An 18,911-nucleotide genomic window follows, 5' to 3' on the forward strand; every position below is an offset into this window, starting at 1 on the left:
CCCATGACACGCACCTCCAGCGTGACTCAAAAAATCTCCTCATGTCTGTTTCATATTTCTAACCTGCTTACTTTTTCTTCATACTCTCCTCTTCAGGGAGTCCTTTTCCTCTTCAGTCATGGTCCTGTCATGACCCATCATGAAATGGAACCCCTAGTGTCCATCTTTGCATTCAATATCCAGTATCTCCAAAGTGTTATTTGAGGTAAATGGTACCATGTTTACAATCACCATATACACGTGAGGTGGAAGCTTTTTCATCTGACTTCACAAAGTCAAAAACAGTTGCTCTAGTACCCTACTCCCAGACGCCCAGACCATTAACAATGGACCACACAGGAGTCTTCAGGTCGCGTCCCTATAAAAAAGGATCCTAACCTAAACTAAATGGCAAATAGGTGTCCACAGACAATGATCGGCCTTCCTGAGGGCATGGAGAGAGGAGTGTGGAAGGAAAGCCCAAGAGAAATGTTTGGTGAAGCCCTATTTCTTAGGTAGGGGTTTGGGTCTCTTCTCAGGGAAAACTTCTCTATTTCCTGCCCCTCCACCCAACAACCCCAGCCTCAAGCCCACTCGGCCACGACACAGAGGCACTTATAACCATTTTCCTTTATTGTGTTTAGTGGGGCAACCAGAGGCTGGGGGAGCGGGAATGATCCCTGAAATGGAGAACACCCAATAGGGTAAAATCCACCCTGCCCCCACTGGCCGCTGGTTCACTTCCACAGAGCTCAGGTCAGGCCCCTCTTTCCTGTGGGGTGTAAGCTGGCCTGGTCCCTGAGTCGGCCACGTTTTGCCAGAGAAGGCGTGTCTGGCCGCCGCCATTACTGACTAGCCTCCCGGTACCGGTGCAGCAGGTCACTGACGTCTGTACTTTCCAATTTCACCCAACCGTCTTCCTTCATGTGGTACACTGTGGGCAAATGAGAATGAACATGGAGTCACCTTTCACTTCAGCAAGTTTCTGTCAATGGTGTTATGTGGAAGGTGACAATAACAGACGCTGAAACATAGGCTGCAAACATACCTTATTACTAGAACGTCAATGCCCCTCTTCTGATGCTGAAAACCTCCTCCCTACTGTGCCTCCCCTGACACTCCCAATCTCAAATCCCCCCTCCCCACCCAGGAGCGTGGTAATGGTAGCATTGGTCTCTTACTATTGACAACACCTCCAGAATAGCTGTCTCGGTGGGTGGCGTAAACGATAGCCCTGCGGCCCAGCTCATAGGCCTCTTCAGGGCTCAGATCGGGCCGGTAGCCACTATCCATGACCCCATAGGCATAGGTGTTCCCACTGCCAGTGGAGAACATATTTCCTGAGAGCCGAGTCCCATCTGAATTCACATAGTAGAGTCCAGGACCCTATAGGAAACAAGAAGGTTCCAGGTTGGTATTAGTAACATACGGGTTCAAGTATGAGCCAAAAAAGTGGATAAAAGAGTTACTGCAGGACCGCATCTTAGTAACAATCACAGAACTTCAGGAGGAAAAAAAGTTGGAATCAGCTATTTTATCGAAAGGGACAAGCTTATGAAACAGTGGTCCACATCTGGACCCAGAAACAGCCCATGGATATGCCGGAACGGTTCTATAACCCAGTGTTCTCTGCGCCGCGCGTCTTGTAGGGCAGGGAGTGGGAATGTATGATGGGGAACCTGGCCTCTCATCTGTTCGAAGGGAATATGGAGAATGGAAAGCACCCACCTTCTTATCCCAGCCGCAGATCATACTACCCATGGACAGGCCCATGCCCCGGTACTGGAACACCATGTTGGAGAGCAGTTTGGAGGCTGCAGACACTGAGATACGCTCCCCGTTCCGCAGATAGTACAGCCTGGGTACAACAGGGTAGGGGGTGCAGAACACTCAGAGGTGGCAGAAGGCTGGATCTCTGAGCAACCCACTTGATACACAGGAAGTGATTAAAGAGATAAGCATTTGGGAGGAATGGTTTTGTAGGATCTAAGGATCAGGGAGAGATTTGGGACTTAAAGTATCTGGGGGCACCTGTGTGGCGCAGTCGGTTAAGCGTCCGACTTCAGCTCAGGTCACGATCTCGCGGTCGGTGAGTTCGAGCCCCGCGTCAGGCTCTGGGCTGATGGCTCCGAGCCTGGAGCCTGTTTCCGATTCTGTGTCTCCCTCTCTCTCTGCCCCTCCCCCGTTCATGCTCTGTCTCTCTCTGTCCCAAAAATAAATAAACGTTGAAAAAAAAATTTTTTTTTAAAAAGTAAAGTATCTAAACCACGTGAAGAAATCCTAGTAAATGATACCGTCCCACCAGGATTGATGATGCCAGGGCTAAATGACTGACAAATTATCTGGCTTACTAGCTGGAGTACAGGCTGAGATTTGGGAGAAGGCCTTTATCACCAAAAGGCTGTTTTGTGAAGTACTACATTAGCACAGGGGGAAAGGATGAGGAGCAGTGATCTGGAGGTTCCAAGATTCAGAACTGACCAAAAGGCTTAGGAGGGAGATGAGAGGCCTCGCCTACCTGCACTCCTTGGCCAGCAGACGCTCCCAGTACTGACAGTCCGCCGCAGAGCCAGACATGGTGCCAAGCAGGTAAGGGTTAATCTCAATCACCTTATTACACCTTAAGGTGGCTGGAAGAAGATGGAGTTTTGAGAGAGGAGGAACGACCCTGCAACTCTCCAAAATCAGTATCTGCTTCTGCCTTGGTGCAGGTGTTGGCTCCTGCTGAGAGGGGGGCCCAGCTCCCCAGGTTCTGCCCGCTGGAACACACACACTCACCGATGTAAGTCCCAGCAGAAGCACGAGAATCCACCGCCACAACCACTCCATGCTGGAACTTGAAAGCCAGCGTGGTGGTGCCATGGGCCATCTCGATCTGAACATTCCTTTCTCCATTCCCACCATGGGACTGGAAGAATTCAGTGGGCTAATGAGAGAGAAAAGGCAGAGAAAGGGGCACTGAAAACTTCTGAATCACGGGGCTCCAGGAGAGGGCTTAGGAGAGTTTTGAGAACGAAGAGATAGGCAGAGATTCTCCAGCCACCAGTAACTGGAACGGTTAATAACCAATCCCTACAAGGAAATGACCTGGGAAAAGAAGAAGCACGTGACACCAACCTTTTCCATTTTCCAGCACAATAGATATGAAAGGAAATAAATGTTAGCCATAACTAAACATTGTAAGGGTGGCTTTAATGGGGTTTTTTTTTCCATTCATAAGTCCTTTAACCTCCACAACGGGTGTTGTTAATAATATCCCCATTTTACAGAAGCGATGCCCCAGACCTTGCTTGACTAAGTGATTGAGCCAAGACACAACAGTTGAGTGGCTGAGAGGAGGCTAACAGCCAAAGTTCGCCGGTTTTCCAAGGCACTCCACGGCCCCTATAGCAAACAATAGCCCCATGCCAAAGGCTCCGTGATTTGCGTGTGATGGAGAACTGGCAGGAAAGCTCTCTGGTCTTCCTCCACCACACCTCTAACTCTTTGCCCTAATCTGTACTTTCTAACCCTCAGGCGGTCGGCCCCTGATTCCCACGTGGCCCCCGCCCTGGCACCGCGCGCTGGACGCGGCTCTCCTTGACGGAAGGATGGCCCGCTCTGGGTTTCCTGGCCTCTGGGTGGTCTCAAGGGAGACCCCCCCCATCCCCCTGCACCCTCCTCCCCGCCTTCCCTCGGGGTGTCTTACAGCCCTGACCTGCATTCCTCGGGGGAGGGCGAACTCCGGAGATCGCAGAGAGAAACTGTAGTGTCCAGGGTCCGAGCGAAGCTGACTGCCCAGGGTGGAGAAAGCGCAATCCTTCCTCTGCCCTCGGGGGGCTCCGCACACCTCCAGGAGCGCCATGATCGCCTAGGACCCGGAGATGTGTCGGAAAGGGGAAGCGAAAGCGAAAGCCCGCAGCCTTAAGGGGAGGGAAGCAGAATTTTTTCCGCATCCCCCTGCCCTTTCCAAGAAGAGGCCGGTGGGCGGCTGGAGACCAGGAATATTAGGAACAGGTTTCTCTGCGCCGCCCTTATACGGGTTGAGGAAACCATGGATGATAGACTGTCAGAAGAAAAGGAGAAAGAGAGGGGGCGACTTCGAAAGCCCTCTTGGCGCTGAGATTTCAGTAGACACCAACACGCCGCCGGGCATCTTCTGGACACTTAGGAAGTGGGTATGGGATTGTATGGTCTTAAAGGCTTAGCCTCAACCACAAAGCTACAAGTCAATGAGAAGCAGGGAGCAGTTTCACCTCCGGGAGCTGCGGTGTTCATAGAAGCATCATTTTATAAAAGTAGGAGAAAGAGGAGGACGTGGGGGCAGTGAGTCTTGAGGACAGGTTCTGGGACAACCGGCAAAGAAATATACCCGCAGCGTCTGGGGGAAGGAGAAGGCTCAGTGTCTGAACCTTTCCACTTGGTCCCTCAGGGCCCCTCCCGGTTCAACGATCCCTCTAACCTACAGCCACCCGCAAGAACCGCCCTTTCTGCTCGCACCTCTTCGCACGACTCCCGCTCGACTGAGCACGGTGAGGGAACTTCTCTAAGCCCCGCCTCTCCTTGCAACCTGTATTGGCCTAAACTGCCCGGCAACTGTTTACGTCACACGACCATGGCCCTCCCAGAATGGACGAGATTTACTAGACAACCCCGCCCACTAGGCTGAAATTACCCTCGGCAGGTGCCACTTCTGAGCCCGGTGAGCTCTGGGGGAAAGGACCCAGGCGGGGCGGGGCAGGTGGTAAACTGAGCTCAGCGCTTGGCGCGCTTGCACTTCCTCTAGTTGCGCTCGCCCTCCATCTTCCACCTCAGAAAGGCCACCGCTCCGAGCTGCAACTGCTAGTGCTTGGAGGGCGCTGTATCCCACTCTGACTCATCCTTGGGGGCGGACGTGGGAGCATGGGGAAGTGGAGGGGCAACCATAGGAAACAGAAAACTTAAGGGAGGATATGGCATATTTAGGACTGTGAAGTGTGCAAATGCTGGTGAGCCATTTGGTGCACTGAAAACAGGAGAAACCACAGTTATAAAACACCACCTTTATTATAAATACCAAGAATCCAGAGTGTGTTTATGGGCCAGCATATGCCTTTAGTCCTATTGGAAAGTATTCTTTCTGTATGTTCTAAAGTTCTTCTCATTTTCAGGGTTCTATCCACAACAAACCTGGCTCTAAACCCAGTTACACTAAGGGGTTATGAACTCTGTTTTCTTCCAAGAAATCTGCATTATCAAGAGGAGCTTGGAGACGGGGTAACACTCATGGCAGAATTTCAGGCATCGTTCTAGGATGTCACTCCTCCTAGAAGCAGCTGTCTATTGTGCAGCTCTGGTAACACCTTTGTTCCCAAATTCTCCACTACAGAGGGCAGAAAAACAAGGGAGGGAGGTGGCATGTGCAGGTCTGAGAAGGCTTTCATTCTGGAGCACCTGACCCGTCAGCAGCCTGCATCATGTCCCAGTAGCGTCCGTTCCTCTCCATGAGCTGCTGGTGCGTTCCTGCTTCACAGATGGTGCCTCCTTCCAGAAAAAGGATTTGGTCAGCCTGCTCCACCAAGCTGAGACACTGGGTGATGAGAAGCACAGACCTAGAGTCCCGCTCAGGGCTTTTGTACAGGAGCTGCTCCACCTGAGAAAAGACACAGACTCTGTCAAGAACCCAGGGAGACACCTGTGTTTCCAGAGCAGGGGCAGATCTCACCAGGATCACTGCCACCTCTGCGAACAACCCCAAGGAGCTGAAGATTCTTGTTCTGAGTGCTCCTCTGTCCCGCCTTTGATTTGTTAAGGACTGTTTACATGAGGTGGCGACAGCAGAATAAAAGTCAGAGTCCTGTGGTGAAACCCATAAGGGAAGAGTAAAGGGTATCAAAAAGTCTCTCCTCTCTACCTATAAACTGGGGATTTTCTATTCTGTTTTAAAGAAATATAACTTAGTGGTAAAGAGCATGAGCATTCAGGTCAGGCAGGCTTGCCTTTGGGTCTACGCTCCACTATTCAACAGCTCTAAGACAGTGAGCAGGCTACTCAACCTCTCTTAGCCTCCATTTTACCGTCTGTAGAACGAGGATAACAACACCCAGCTCCCAGGCATTTATGATTAGTAAATGAGTGAGACAGTACATGGAGAGAGCCTAGTAGCATGTCTGGCACATAGTAAAAGAGTAAAAGCTCAATTGATATTAATATTGTTAGGATGGTCATCTTATGTTTGGCTTCAGAGATTCAGAGTCTGTAGATAGTCTCTTTGAATTGGTTCTAAGCATCTTGGGGAGCAGCTGTTGGGAACTGAGAATTCCAAGGATTGGTTTGGATAATTATGTTAGTACACCTCACACAGGATGAATGAAGGAGGGAAGATTGGGTGGGATATAGCCACTAACAAAATGTCTCTCTCACCCGTAACTGGCTATTTGCATCAAGGGCACTGGTAGCATCATCCAAGATGAGTACACGTGGTTTCCGGATCAGTGCTCGAGCCAAGGCCACTGCCTGTCGCTGACCCCCTGATAGCTGGCTCCCAGCCTCGCCTACCTCTGCAGAGATAAGAGCCCAGGTGAGGCCTGGACAACCACATGTGCGTCCACGTGCTTGCCTGTGGGTGCGCACACGCATGCACACACACACACACACACACACCCCAAGGACTGGATGCATTCACTTTCCTTCTGGGAAGGTGAAGAAGTTCGGAAGATGTGAGGATGAAGAAGCCATAGGAACAAGATCTCAGTGGGTTGGGAAGAATGCTGAATAAAGGTTTCAGTAAAGATGTCTGGGTAATGACACGAGCTAAGAGAGCACCTGTGTTATAGCCCTGAGGGAGTTCAGAGATGAAGCTATGGGCTCCAGACTCCATTGCAGCAGCTATGACTTCCTCCATAGTTGGCTTCTGGACCAGGCCATAGGCAATATTTTCTCGAAAACTCCTTCCAAATAGCTGTGGCTCTTGTCCCACTGCAGCCACCTGGGACAAAATATGATGAAGAGGCATAGAACAAGGAACAGAGGAGTATGGTTATCCAGAGACTGATGACTCAAAATCTTTACTGAAAGCATATCACAAAATTCCACACCACAGCCTCTTTCCTGACTACACGCCATCTCCACTCAAGGTCCATCACTCCTTAGCCCTCCTTTCAGAGTGCTTGGTGACAGTGTTCGTTGAGAGTTCTTCTTACTCAATGCCCCCTGCCCTCCCCCATGCCATCTTCTTGCTCACCCGTGTGTGCAGGTAGCGATGCTCATATTGGGGAAGGGGCTTCCCATCCAGCAGCAGCTGCCCCGTTGTGGGCTGGTAGAGATTCTGGAGCAGGGCAGCCACGGTGCTCTTCCCAGACCCATTGGGCCCCACCAGAGCCATCACCTGACCAGGATGCAGGGTGAATGTCAGCCCCTGGAGGCCAGAGAATCAAAAAAGAAAAGAGGCAGACTAAGGCCTTGAGTCTGTCATTGTCTTGTTACATAGCATGATGTCTTACCCCAGAGAAGAAAGGGAGAAAAAATTGGGAAATACAGCCACTCCTACCCTCCCATAGGCATAGACCTCTGTTCCTCGGGGATGACAGCTCCCCAAGGAGTAGAGATGGAAGGTGAGGCAAAAACCAGAGCAAAGACCAAGGACTGCTATGCCACACACTTGGTATCATGAGAAAGCAGAAAAAGAAATCACATTCTAAATCACAACTGGAAACAAAGAGAAAAGACAGAAGACTAGAGACAGATTTTGCTTCAGCAATTCCTTAGGATGTGAGACCCTTCCCCCTGAGAGCCTCTTCTCCCATCCTCTTTAGAAATCCAAACCCGTTCTTGAGTGTGGGGCAGTTGTACGGAGTAGAAGGTGCTCATCTTTGCCTTCCAAGGATTAGGCAGGATCTATCTGAACCTTGTGTTAAGCAAGCTGAAGGCAGGAAGGAAGTTTGGGATGGCAGTGTCGAGAGTGCGGCCGGTGAACACCAAGGATCGGTAGGTTGTACCTGCAGCACTGGGACATCTGGACGGTTTGGGTAGGCAAAGGAGACATCTTGAAACTGGACAAGGCCCTTCAGGTTTACGGAAGTCAATACACCACTGGCAGGACAGCGAGGAATCCGGTCCAGGTATTCAAATATTTTCTCTGAAGAGCCCACAGCCTTCTGTACCTTGGGGTAGGTGGAGAGCAGTACCTGGAGGCGAGGTATGAGTATTGAGAAGGGGGAGAACGAATCTGCTTGCCAAGGTTATGTGATACGAGAAGGGTAAAGAACAGAAGGAAGGTGACACAGGTGGTGACAGAACGTGGGACAGAAAAGCACGGGAGAATGAAAATGGAAGGGTCTCACCTGAACTACCGCGGTGAACTGGATCTGGTAGAGAATAAATGTGACAAGGTCCCCACTGCTTACAGCCCCACTTGTCACCAGCCGCCCACCGATGTATAGGATTCCCACCTTCAGCAGCATCTCTGAGAGCTGTGGGAAAGCCACAGAGAAAAGGGACTGTGGTTGAAAAATCTCGAGGGAGGTGCAAAGAACTAGACTCATTAGTCATTATGAAGATGTAAAGTCCCTTTCCCCCAGGTAAGAGCCAGAGGCTCCCCAGGGGGAAAGGAAGAACGCCGCGTGGGGGCTCCATGGTGTCTTGCTCAGTTACACCACAGAAGCCATCACCATCATCATCGCTTTTGAGGAGCATTTTGCTCTTCACAAAAGGCTTTCGTGAATGTAGTGCCATCTAATATTCATATCAACAACGCTGTAGACAAGGTCATACCAATCCCACTTTTTAAAATGAGGAAACGGTCTCAAGAGAAAATAAGTTACTAGCCCATGGTCATAGAGCTAGTAAATGGCAGCCACCAAGCCAGGAATTCCCAAATATGGCTCTGGTTCTCTTTCCATTATATAATGGCTCTCACTAGCACAGCCACAGAGTCCCAGCATGATGCAGGACCAGGCGCAGGAATTTATGGCTCCCTGAGTGCTGCCTGAGAGGCAAAGGAAGGCCCTGGGACTGGAAAACGTGGCCTCTCCCTAAAAAGGGGGCTGGATGGACTCTGCGTACCTTGGTGAAAGGAAGCCATCCAGAGGGCCTAAAAAGAGGGAGGCAGTTAGGAACGCTGAGTAGGATGAGAACACCGAACCAACCATTGCCCAGTGGAGGAGGAGGTGTGGAACAGAGTCATGGAAAAGGGAATGGAGTCAAGGCATCTCAGGGGCAAGAGAATAGGCATTTATCTCCGGGTGCTCACACTGATGGTCCAGAGGTCGACTGCATAGGCCAGAGCCTCCTTCTGATGGAGTGTCTTCATATTCTGCAGCTTTTGCCTAAACTTCTGGGCCTCACCCTCCTCATTGGCAAAGCTCCGGACTGTGGGCATAGCTGACAGAACCTCAATGGCCACCTGGCTGGATTCTGCCAGAGATTCCTGGACCTGTGCTGCCAGTGCCTGTGGAGACATGGACAAGAGATGTCACACAGGGTTGGCAGACCGTAAGGGACACTAATACCTGAGTTACCTAGTTGGAGATTAAAGGTGAGAAGAGGCAGCTGAATGAAGAAAAGAGAAAGGGGCACCGTTATACTCCCTGGATACTAAAGAGGCACACAGGAGAGGAAATCACTGAGAAGGGTCGTAGAGAATCATAATCTTGAGACCAGTGATCATGTTTGTAAAGGAAGATTGTGGGCAGAAGTTAGAAGAGAGTACACACAGAACATGGAGCTCAACACTGAGCAATCCAGGAACATGGCTTATAAGGCCAGGGAGTCCCGTGAAGATGGGGAATCAAGTGAGGGAGCCAGGAAAGAACCCTGAGAGGAATGAATTCTGCCTAGTCTGGGAAACGAAGGTCTGTGTAGGGTGAGGCACCTCCCTGGACATACCTGGTACCATTTCCCCAGCGTCTTAGGCATAAGAAAAAGCAGAGGCAGGACGACCAGGGTGACCATGGTGAGGGACAGTGACCCCCAGAGCATGAGCCCCAAGAGACACAGCCCCCGCACCAGGTACCACAAAAACAGGCTCAGCTCCTCACTCAGAGACTCACTCAGGGTGGATGTGTCCTCTGTCACCCGAGAAGTGATGGCTCCTGCCAGGGATTGGGAAGAAGACAGTGGATGAATGAGAGGCTCTGGTAGGTGGGACTAGCAATGAGCCAGGGGGAGGGGAAGGGGGGACAACATGATGTTCTGAGGAGGCTGAGGAAAACAAGGTAAGGGGGAGAGGGCAGTTTAGGGATCTCAGTGTAGGGAGAATGAGTATTAGAAAGAAAAAGCCTAGGGGCACCTGGGTGGCTCAGTCGGTCAAGCATCCGACTTCAGCTCAGGTCATGATCTCACAGTTTGTGAGTTTGAGCCCCCATGTCGGGCTCTGTGCTGACAGCTCAGAGCCTGGCGCCTGCTTTGGATTCTGTGTCTCCCCCTCTCTCTGCCCCTCCCCTGCTGGTGCTCTGTCTCTCTATCTCAAAAATAAACATTTAAGAAGGAAGGCAGGGAGGGAGGGAGGGAGGGAGGGAGAGAAAGGAGAAAGCTTGGCGGAAGGAAGGAAGGAAGGCAGGCTGCCCATGTGAATTTCCATTTCTCTGACAGATTTTTGTTCCTTAAAGAACACGAATACCCCATGCTGCCTACAAGGGCAAGAAGAGCTTAAGCTGGTCACACAACAGAGCTGGAGAAAAACAGAGGGTGCTGCTAGAAAGCAGTCCAGGGGCGCCTGGGTGGCGCAGTCGGTTAAGCGTCCGACTTCTGCCAGGTCACGATCTCGCGGTCCGTGAGTTCGAGCCCCGCGTCAGGCTCTGGGCTGATGGCTCAGAGCCTGGAGCCTGTTTCTGATTCTGTGTCTCCCTCTCTCTCTGCCCCTCCCCCGTTCATGCTCTGTCTCTCTCTGTCCCAAAAATAAATAAAAACGCTGAAAAAAAAATTAAAAAAAAAAAAAAAAAGCAGTCCAGAAAACTATACTGAGCACTGGGCTGGGAATCAAGAGACGGGTTCTATCCCCAAGCTCCTCTCTATCCATAGGTGACCATGCCAGTTTCAGCATTTAGGGTCCAGGTGTCAGTTTCCTTCTCTGTAAAATAGGCAGCTGGACTCTGTGACCTCCAAATTTCCAGGTTTGAAATTCTGTAGCTTCTGTCTAAATAGACACATAGGGATAAATCATGGAAAAATCTTAGATGGAAAAAATTCAGAATATTATAACGTAACATAATATTTTTGCTCTTGAGGTATATTGAGAATAAGAAATGACAATGTCTATGTGTGAGAGAGACCAAAGTTATAAGTAAAAGAGGACATATGGTGCATATAGGGAGAATGTAGATATAGAACGAAAGAGTTTCATGACACACCTGTTTGGTTCTTTTGGAAAAACTCTGTTTCCTGGCGCAGAACAGCCTGAAATACTTCTCCCTGCAACTGGCTGTGCACACGACCCATGGTGCTGTTATAGATCCCATCACCCACGAACTCCAGCACTGCGCTAGAGAGAGAGATGGAGAGAAAAAGGATCGGGGTGTGTTCAGAGGACAGAGAGAAGGTCCCAAAGAAGTGCACTTTGGACAGCTGCCCCAACCTCTATCTCCCCCTTTTTCTGGGCCCCCCATTCTCAACCTTCCGCCTTCATTCAGCCCCCAGACCTGGCTGTGGTGAGAATGGACATGAGCGTTATGTATCTCATGAAACCAGAAGCTGTCCCATCTTGTAGAATGAAGTCAACGAGGCGGCCGGTGAAGAACGGCATGGCCATCTCCCCTGGAGAGAGAAAGGAGGGACCGGTCAGCCAAGCAGATAAGCTCCAACCAGACTGCCCCCACCCTCCAGCCCATCCCACTGTTTCACTGTCACCAGTATCCTGAGGGCACCAGCAGAAAGAGGACACTGAGAACACAGCCCTGCCTGCGCCCGAACAGGTCACCTTGGAACTCACAACCTTGAGCCCCACCAGACTTTTGTGCGTTTGCTTAGGAAGGCCAGAGGTCATAAGGTGTGCTGACCAGAAGAAAGGACTGGCCCAAGGTGGCCGGTGAAGCAACGTCTGAGGTAGCATTGGAGTCCACGACTCCTGACTCCGACCCAGTCCAGAGCCCTTTCCTGGTGGTCTTCTCAGACCAGAGCTGGGTCGCCTTCCCCCATCCACATTTCCCAGAACCCACATTAACCGATCTCACTGCCCATTACTTTTGATGCCCGCCCAGTCCCCTACTGTCCGTCCCTCTTACCCGCATCCCTCTTACCAAGACAGGAGAGGACACACAGGACCAACAGGAGCGGGACGCGTCGTCTCTCTGAACCCAGGCAGCCTACAAGCCGGCGCACCGCACCTCCTGAACCTCCGTGACTTTCCGGCACACAAAGTTCCCTGAGTTTATGCCAAATGGCAGCGGCAGGCAATGCTGCTACATAACTGAGGGCGAAGGCATCCAGGCGACTTCCCCAGTGCAGGATCCTGGAGCTGTGAGAATCCCTGGGAACTCTCCATGAGCTCAGCTCTCGGAACAAGGCAAGTCCCGGCAGGGCCAAGCTCAGCGCCGCCGCCAACGACTGCAAAGCAGCCAGCCAGCCCCGCACTCCTGCGCTTTCGCTCCCGGAGCCGACCGTTGCCCTGAGAACCCCACGGGCCCCCAGCCACAGCACAGCCCAGCGGCTCAGGCCCACCACCCAGACCCGGAGCAGCGGCAGCGCGGTGGGCACCAGCACGGAGCATATTCCGGGGAGCGCGCCCCGGAGCAGCACCCAGTCGACGAGAACCAGCAGCGCTATCCCCAGCCACGCGAGGGAAGTTCGGGAAGGGCAGAGGCACCCGCAAGGCCTGGGGGGCCCAGAGCTGGCCATGGGCGCGCGAGCGCTGCCGGGGGTCGCGCCCCCGCCTGGGACTCTCCGCTGTCCCCGCCGTGCCGGAGGCTCTGGGTGCCGATCGAGTCTGTGCCGGTGAGGGCGCAGGGACCGGCGGCCGGGAGAAGAGGGAAGGGCGGGCGGAGGCAGGGCTTTCGGAAAGTCCCGGGAACGCAAGGTTCAGGCCGCGCTAGCTAGAAGCCAGCCGTTTCGCGGAAAGGGAAAACGAAAGCGGCAGGCCGCTCTGTAGACCCGCCCCCCTTCAGAATGTGGCCCGCCAGACTATTTTGGGAGAAGGCGTGGGAATCCGATCTGAGGTTCTGGAGAGAGAAGTCTTGAGGCTCCGCCTTCTCCATCAAGCACACTCGTCCTTCCTTTCATTGCTACCTCTTGCGGATCCCACTTGTCGGGACTTTCTTTACCCCAGCCTTGGGACTTTCTTAACCCCAGGCCTTTTCGTCACTTGTCTCTGGGCAGTTCTGTCCTAAGTAGGTTAGCTCATGGTGCGAAGCCGCACCGAAAGGACCCCGGCGCCCCCTAGCGGTCTTGGTGAGGGCGCGGGGCTATATAGGCTGAGCGCTGCCCTCGGTCCCAGGAAGAAAACCAGTGCCCCAGGCGGCAAGGAGCGCGGCGCCTCGCGGAGATGCTGCGGTCTGGCGAGGTCCACACTGGGGTAAGTAGTCTGTGCTAGAGGTTTAGCAGAGGGGTGGAGAAGGTGGCAAGACAGGGGGACCCCGAAAGCTCTGAGGTGTGAATATGGTGACTAACAGAGTGAGAAGGTAGTTTGTGGCAGCCAGTCAGTGCCTGTAGAGATGCCCTGCGATGAATACAGGGCATGTCTATTCTGAAGGGGGTCTTGAAGGGGCCCGCGAAGGACTAGGCGCGCGACGCTGGTGGAGAAGGAGGTGCTTTGGCTCTTAGCTGGAAGTGTCGAGGGGAAGCTTCTCTGAAGCGCTTTCGCTTTCAACTCTGGACTAGAGAGAGGGGCTGGTTAAATCAAGGAAAGGGGTCGGAGAAGGTGCAGATGGATGAAGAAATGGTGCCCTGGGTGAAGTAGGAGCGCGCTTGGGAGAGGAGAATATGGGCACTGATTGAGAAGGGACAGCTCATCACACAGATCTTTGATAAACTGGCCCCTGCGTAACTCATACCCCCAGCCCTGATAATGGGAGTTCCTTGTGAGCTGGTGGTGCCCTTCACCAGGGTGATCCACGAAGGCTCCTGCTTGGCCCAGGTGCTGCTGTGCTCCCTTCCCTGGGTCGTCCCTGCCCACTCCCATCCGCCCGCCCAGGCTCAAGGCTGGCTGGCTTCTGCTCCCAAACTACTGCCACCACCCTTGGCTTGGGGGCAGCTTTGTCTTAGAGAAATAACCTCTAGAATAGGGCTGCCCTTATTCAATGGCCCTCTCTTCATGGTAAGTCAATATGTCTGAAAGCACACTCAGGGCTATAGCCCTGGGGTCCAGAGTAACTTATGGGGTGATGAGAATGCACTAAAACCATATTTAAGGTATAAAATCTCCCCTCCCTGCCTGATGAGCAGTGGGAAGTAGGAAACAAAAGTCAAAACAAGAGGTGGGAGTTAGACCTGGGTTTTAGTCCCAGTCTGCTATTAACTCTGGGTGACCTTGATAAGTCAGTTGCCTCCTCTATGATTCAGTCTCCTCATTCGAACCAAGAATCTTTAAGGCTCTTTCCAACTCAACAGGAGTAGAAACCGTATAGCTTTATTCCTTTCACCTTCCTGAATTATTTTCCTTAATTTCTTTTCTTGACCTGAAAAAGTCAGCTTTTCTTGACCTGAAAAACTCCCCCAACAAGCCGCCTCAACGGTACAGATCTCTTCCCCTAGCTACTGTTGACCTCTTGATCAGAAATCCTTAAATGAAAGCTTCATGTTAAATCATCTCATGTTCCTGGCTGCTTCCCTCCTTACTAATGCATGACCCTGCTAACCACTGCGGCCCTTGATGTTTTCTGCTGTTTAATAAGCTAGTTAAGGGGGGTGGGGGGTAGAGAATTGTGGGCCAAAAGAAGACATGACCCTGTTTCCCAAGGTCACAGTCACTTGCTCTGTGTTGGGTCCGTACCATATCTGCACACACACACACCAAGCACACGTGGTGGAAGTAATTCACCTGTGGGGCTGCCTTGCACCACAAGTACTGGGGCGCCAGTGCTTGAAAGTACCCCCCTGAGCCAAATGTCTACCTCTGAAAACCTCATCCCACCTCTTTCTTTATAGCTGGGAAGGATTCTACTTAGGAAGGTTGGGACCTATGGATGTGATTCTTTCGACCAGGCTATGACCTTCTTTTGCAGCTAGGAGAGGAGATAGAGAAAATGGGAAGATGGAAGGGAAATCCCGTATTGGGAGTCATCTTGGCCTAAATTACTGTATGACCTTGAGCCGGTCACCTCCCCTCTCTGGGAATGTTTCCTCATCTGTAACATGAGAGAATCAAGACTCTTCCTGCTCTGACATCCCATCCTCCACATCTCCGCAGACGACCATCATGGCAGTGGAGTTCGACGGAGGTGTTGTGGTGGGTTCTGACTCCCGGGTGTCTGTAGGGTAAGTACCCGTCAAGGTGAATGCTTCTGGAAGGATGTCAATGGCTCCCAAAACAGATTTTTCTTACCCATTCATGAAGAGACTGGTAAAGTAGAACTTTGAAGAAATTGAGTTAACCTTTCAGAAAGGCCCCTATAATGAGATATATGGCAAGTGTATGGGTCCCTGAATTCATGGAGGAGAATCAGGAGCCTGAATGCTTATGTGGCCTGTCCCTACAGGAGTGGGTATATAAGAATAAGGTATGAGAAGGAGGTAGGATACAAAGATTTCAGGGTCCCTCCTTCCATCTATGTTTAGAAATAGAAAAGATGGTTCTAGGCACCTGGGTGATTCAGTCAGCTGAGCATCTGACTCTTGATTTCAGCTCAGGTCATGATCCCAGGGTCGTGGGATCGAGCCCCAAGTTCTCACTGAGTGTGAAGCCTGCTTAAGATTCTTTCTCTCCCTCTCTCTGTTTCTCTCTCCCACTCATGCTCTCCGCCACTCATGCTCTCTCTCTAAAATGAAATGAAATGAGATGAATAAAATAGAGTAAAATAAAATAAAGTAGAAAGGAAAGAAAAGATGGTTCTGCCAAGCAGATATCCTAGCTTCTCATCCAGTACATGTTGAACTAATTTTGTCTCCTCCATCCTGACCAGTTTCCTCATATGTGAAATGGGTATATGGGATTAGGTCAATATTGCTTACTGTATGTCCCAAAGAACACACAACTTCCTCTAGATGGGTATAGTAAAGAAAAATTGCTTAAGCACATTATTCTTAAGGTATTATTTTTTGTTTTGTTATAAACTCTAAGCCTGAAAAATAAGTCTAATTGTGATCATTACTTGCAATATTTTGTTTAATTTGAGATGATTTTTTTTCCTGCTCCAATCCAAGTATGAAATTTCATGTACTCTGTGGTGGCTGTTCTCTTGTCAAATAAATTTGACAAACACTGGATGATTAACCTCAAAAATTGTGGCAACACTAACGCTGATGACTGTTGACTCCTTCCCAGCAGAAAGGCAGTGGTAAACCGAGTGTTTAACAAGCTGTCTCCACTACACCAACACATCTATTGTGCTCTCTCTGGTTCGGCTGCTGATGCCCAAGCCATGGTTGACATGGCCGCCTACCAACTGGAGCTCCACGGGTATGAAGCTTTGGGGTTCTCAGTCCACAATCACTAGAGTTCTCCCAACCAGAAAACCGCTATAGTGTCCTATTCCAGGAGCACTGCAGTGAAAAGTGAAAAATTCTTGTTTGGACTCCTGTTTTTATTATCTTTGAAATGGCACTTGAATCCCAAACCTGGTTTCTGCATCTGTAAAGTGGAGATAATTAATAATACCTCCCCTATCTCACCCAATGGTTATTTTGAGAATCAAATGATCCATGCGAAAATGACTTGAAAATTGTAAATCACTATCCTAATATAAATAACGAGAAAGAAGATGATGATGTGGCCTACCATACTATCAGGCAGTTACCCTGTGAGAAGCCAAGATCACTGGTGCAGAAGTAAAGCTTATCTGCTTTTATCCATAGAGGCAGGGCCGTTTCAGCCAAGAGTTATACAATTGGGGGATGGGTGGGTAGGACAAAGAGTAAAGGAGGGGAACATTGAAATCTTCTTAACAGTTGGTTGTGTGAGATTGGTCTCCCTGTACGTGTGGGAGAGAAGCTGGAGTTTGAACTATTACAAGTATGGGTTTCAGATTTCAGGTGTCCCTTGGCAGGGATCATGGTAACAGCACAGGAGGGTGGAACGTCTGGAAATTATATTGAGCCCTATTACTAACACTTCGTTTAGGTTGGAACTGGAAGAATGTCCGCTTGTTCTAGCTGCTGCCAACGTGGTAAGGAATATCTCTTATAAATATCGGGAGGACCTGTCTGCACATCTCATAGTAGCTGGCTGGGACCAACGTGACGGGGGCCAGGTGAGTCTTTCCCAATGTACTCCCTCCCTTGGTGTTCCCCACTACCCTAGAGAGGGAGATAGAGGTCATATGTCATTCTAGCAATGAGTTCCAAGGACACTGCCTTTAAAAGCATAGTATAATCTCAACGGACAGGAAAAAGAGATAGTGGGGCTTCGTTGCAGAATAGAGCACCCTGACTGTCTCAGTGGCAAGGAGAGGATTGATGCTTCCATAGTCTGACCTGAGGACACCTCCCCTAGGTGTACGGAACCCTGGGAGGAATGCTGACTCGGCAGCCCTTTGCCATCGGTGGCTCTGGCAGCACCTATATCTATGGTTATGTGGATGCAGCATATAAACCAGGCATGTCCCCTGAGGAGTGCAGGTGTTTCACCACCAAAGGTAACTAACCAAATGGAAGGGTGCCTGGGGAGGGTTTTCAAACACAGGAAGGAAGTTGAGAGTAAGGAACACAATGAGGAATACATGAGTGACCATTTAATGTCCAAACTGGAACACTTTTGAGAGTGAAAGAATGCAGGACAATGCTACACTAGATGGGACTTCAGAACAAAGGCAAAGATCTGACTATTTTTTTGAGTACCCCATATTAAAATACACAGTTACTCTAAGAATCACTGGTGTGCTAGAGTGGGCTTGGGCTAGCTCATGAGAGTCAATTGTTAAATATTCAAGGATTCAGAAGCTGCTTATTTAGCTATTCATAACTTGAAATCCATTGTGGTGAGAGTTTTGAGACCACCAACACCAGGAGATGTTACGATAAAGACTATTTTTTTAAGTTGGTTTACCAGCACACCACTTGATATGTGTCCCTAGGAGATGGGTTTTCAGGTCTGAAAGTGGTAGTAAGCTTATAGACAGGACGGGAAGGAAAAGATTTCTGAGGCTAAGTCATTCTCTTTCCCTCTCTCCAACCTGAAACCCTCTGCAGCTATCACTCTGGCCATGAACCGGGATGGCTCTAGTGGGGGTGTCATCTACCTGGCCACTATTACAGCTGCTGGTGTGGACCATCAAGTAATTTTGGGTAATGAGCTGCCGAAATTCTATGACAAGTGAATCTTCCTCAGACCTCCTTTCCTTATTTTGTAATAAACTGTCTGGGACCAGAACCTGGTATGGTCAATGGAAAACGGGTGCTCAAGGAGATGAAGGTTAGGGGAGGGGGCTTCTTCCCTCCCAGAAGTTAGATACCCTTTCTTAATGTGTTCATTCACATTAAAGATCAATACATGACAATTGCTTAAAATTGAATGATTTCTGAGTCTCAAAGAACAATAACAACCATCAAAACACTGAGCAAGGTATTCGCTAAATGCTTATAAACTTTATCTCTTATAACCCAAACAAAAGAACTTACATGGGTTAGACTACTACTTCCATTTACAGACAGATGAAGGCTTAGAAAAGGTTAGTCCCTTGACCCAAGTCAAAGCAAATTCAAAAGCAGAAATCTGGAATTTAGTTCTTTTTTTTACCGTATGCCCTTCCTCTCCCACTATATGAAACTTTCCATTCCCTCAAGCATCGTATATCATGTCTTCCTTGAAATCTGCAATAGTTAGCCAGCACAGTGGTTGACACTCAAGAAGTTATTACCAGATGCCTGAGTAACTGTTGTTAAACAGGCCG

General features: G+C 50.2%; 3 protein-coding genes across 6 annotated transcripts; 1 reads left to right on the forward strand and 2 right to left on the reverse strand.

Annotated features, from left to right (window-relative positions):
• Positions 1 to 591: 591 nt before the first annotated feature.
• PSMB8 (proteasome 20S subunit beta 8) lies at positions 592 to 4,518 on the reverse strand. The gene is made up of 7 exons (XM_003985989.6): positions 4,459 to 4,518; positions 3,677 to 3,829; positions 2,758 to 2,905; positions 2,498 to 2,609; positions 1,708 to 1,837; positions 1,161 to 1,365; positions 592 to 913 (listed from the first exon to the last, which is right to left on the reverse strand). Exons 2-7 carry the CDS (start codon positions 3,821 to 3,823, stop codon positions 825 to 827), a joined length of 831 nt encoding a protein of 276 aa, XP_003986038.1. The 5' UTR covers positions 3,824 to 3,829; positions 4,459 to 4,518; the 3' UTR covers positions 592 to 824.
• A 467-nt stretch (positions 4,519 to 4,985) lies between these two features.
• Positions 4,986 to 12,970, reverse strand: TAP1 (transporter 1, ATP binding cassette subfamily B member). Its single transcript, XM_003985991.5, has 11 exons — positions 12,171 to 12,970; positions 11,574 to 11,688; positions 11,286 to 11,416; positions 9,823 to 10,028; positions 9,188 to 9,385; positions 8,280 to 8,408; positions 7,935 to 8,123; positions 7,181 to 7,354; positions 6,763 to 6,925; positions 6,361 to 6,497; positions 4,986 to 5,590 (listed from the first exon to the last, which is right to left on the reverse strand). The coding sequence occupies exons 1-11, from the start codon at positions 12,766 to 12,768 to the stop codon at positions 5,378 to 5,380; spliced, it is 2,253 nt and encodes a 750-aa protein (XP_003986040.1). The 5' UTR covers positions 12,769 to 12,970; the 3' UTR covers positions 4,986 to 5,377.
• A 303-nt stretch (positions 12,971 to 13,273) lies between these two features.
• On the forward strand, positions 13,274 to 18,518 carry PSMB9 (proteasome 20S subunit beta 9). 4 transcript variants are annotated; one of them, XM_011282280.4, is made up of 6 exons: positions 13,274 to 13,441; positions 15,275 to 15,342; positions 16,349 to 16,483; positions 17,144 to 17,273; positions 17,516 to 17,657; positions 18,211 to 18,518. In XM_011282280.4, the coding sequence occupies exons 1-6, from the start codon at positions 13,412 to 13,414 to the stop codon at positions 18,336 to 18,338; spliced, it is 633 nt and encodes a 210-aa protein (XP_011280582.2). In that variant the 5' UTR covers positions 13,274 to 13,411; the 3' UTR covers positions 18,339 to 18,518. The 4 variants fall into 4 exon arrangements, with proteins under 4 accessions (XP_011280582.2, XP_011280583.2, XP_011280584.2 ...); XM_011282281.4 differs by having other exon boundaries at positions 16,352 to 16,483; XM_011282282.4 differs by having other exon boundaries at positions 13,303 to 13,441; positions 15,090 to 15,342.
• The last annotated feature ends 393 nt before the right edge of the window (positions 18,519 to 18,911 follow it).

Source organism: Felis catus, chromosome B2 (assembly GCF_018350175.1).
Source record: "Felis catus isolate Fca126 chromosome B2, F.catus_Fca126_mat1.0, whole genome shotgun sequence".
Taxonomy (NCBI): domain Eukaryota; kingdom Metazoa; phylum Chordata; class Mammalia; order Carnivora; family Felidae; genus Felis; species Felis catus.

What these genes read in the sequence shown, in the direction of transcription:
- PSMB9 (XM_011282280.4), top strand. Translation starts at nt 13,412, where the DNA reads ATGCTGCGGTCTGGCGAGGTCCACACTGGG. An exon ending in CTGGCGAGGTCCACACTGGG is followed by an intron (nt 13,442 to 15,274) that starts GTAAGTAGTCTG and finishes ACATCTCCGCAG; the next exon opens with ACGACCATCATGGCAGTGGA. An exon ending in ACCAACGTGACGGGGGCCAG is followed by an intron (nt 17,274 to 17,515) that starts GTGAGTCTTTCC and finishes CACCTCCCCTAG; the next exon opens with GTGTACGGAACCCTGGGAGG.
- PSMB8 (XM_003985989.6), bottom strand. Translation starts at nt 3,823, where the DNA reads ATGGCGCTCCTGGAGGTGTGCGGAGCCCCCCGAGGGCAGAGGAAGGAT. An exon ending in TTCTGCTGGGACTTACATCG is followed by an intron (nt 2,610 to 2,757) that starts GTGAGTGTGTGT and finishes ATCTTCTTCCAG; the next exon opens with CCACCTTAAGGTGTAATAAG. An exon ending in TCTGCGGCTGGGATAAGAAG is followed by an intron (nt 1,366 to 1,707) that starts GTGGGTGCTTTC and finishes TGTTTCCTATAG; the next exon opens with GGTCCTGGACTCTACTATGT.
- TAP1 (XM_003985991.5), bottom strand. Translation starts at nt 12,768, where the DNA reads ATGGCCAGCTCTGGGCCCCCCAGGCCTTGCGGGTGCCTCTGCCCTTCC. An exon ending in CAGATGTCCCAGTGCTGCAG is followed by an intron (nt 7,355 to 7,934) that starts GTACAACCTACC and finishes TCTGGCCTCCAG; the next exon opens with GGGCTGACATTCACCCTGCA. An exon ending in ATGCAAATAGCCAGTTACGG is followed by an intron (nt 5,591 to 6,360) that starts GTGAGAGAGACA and finishes GTCTTTTCTCAG; the next exon opens with GTGGAGCAGCTCCTGTACAA.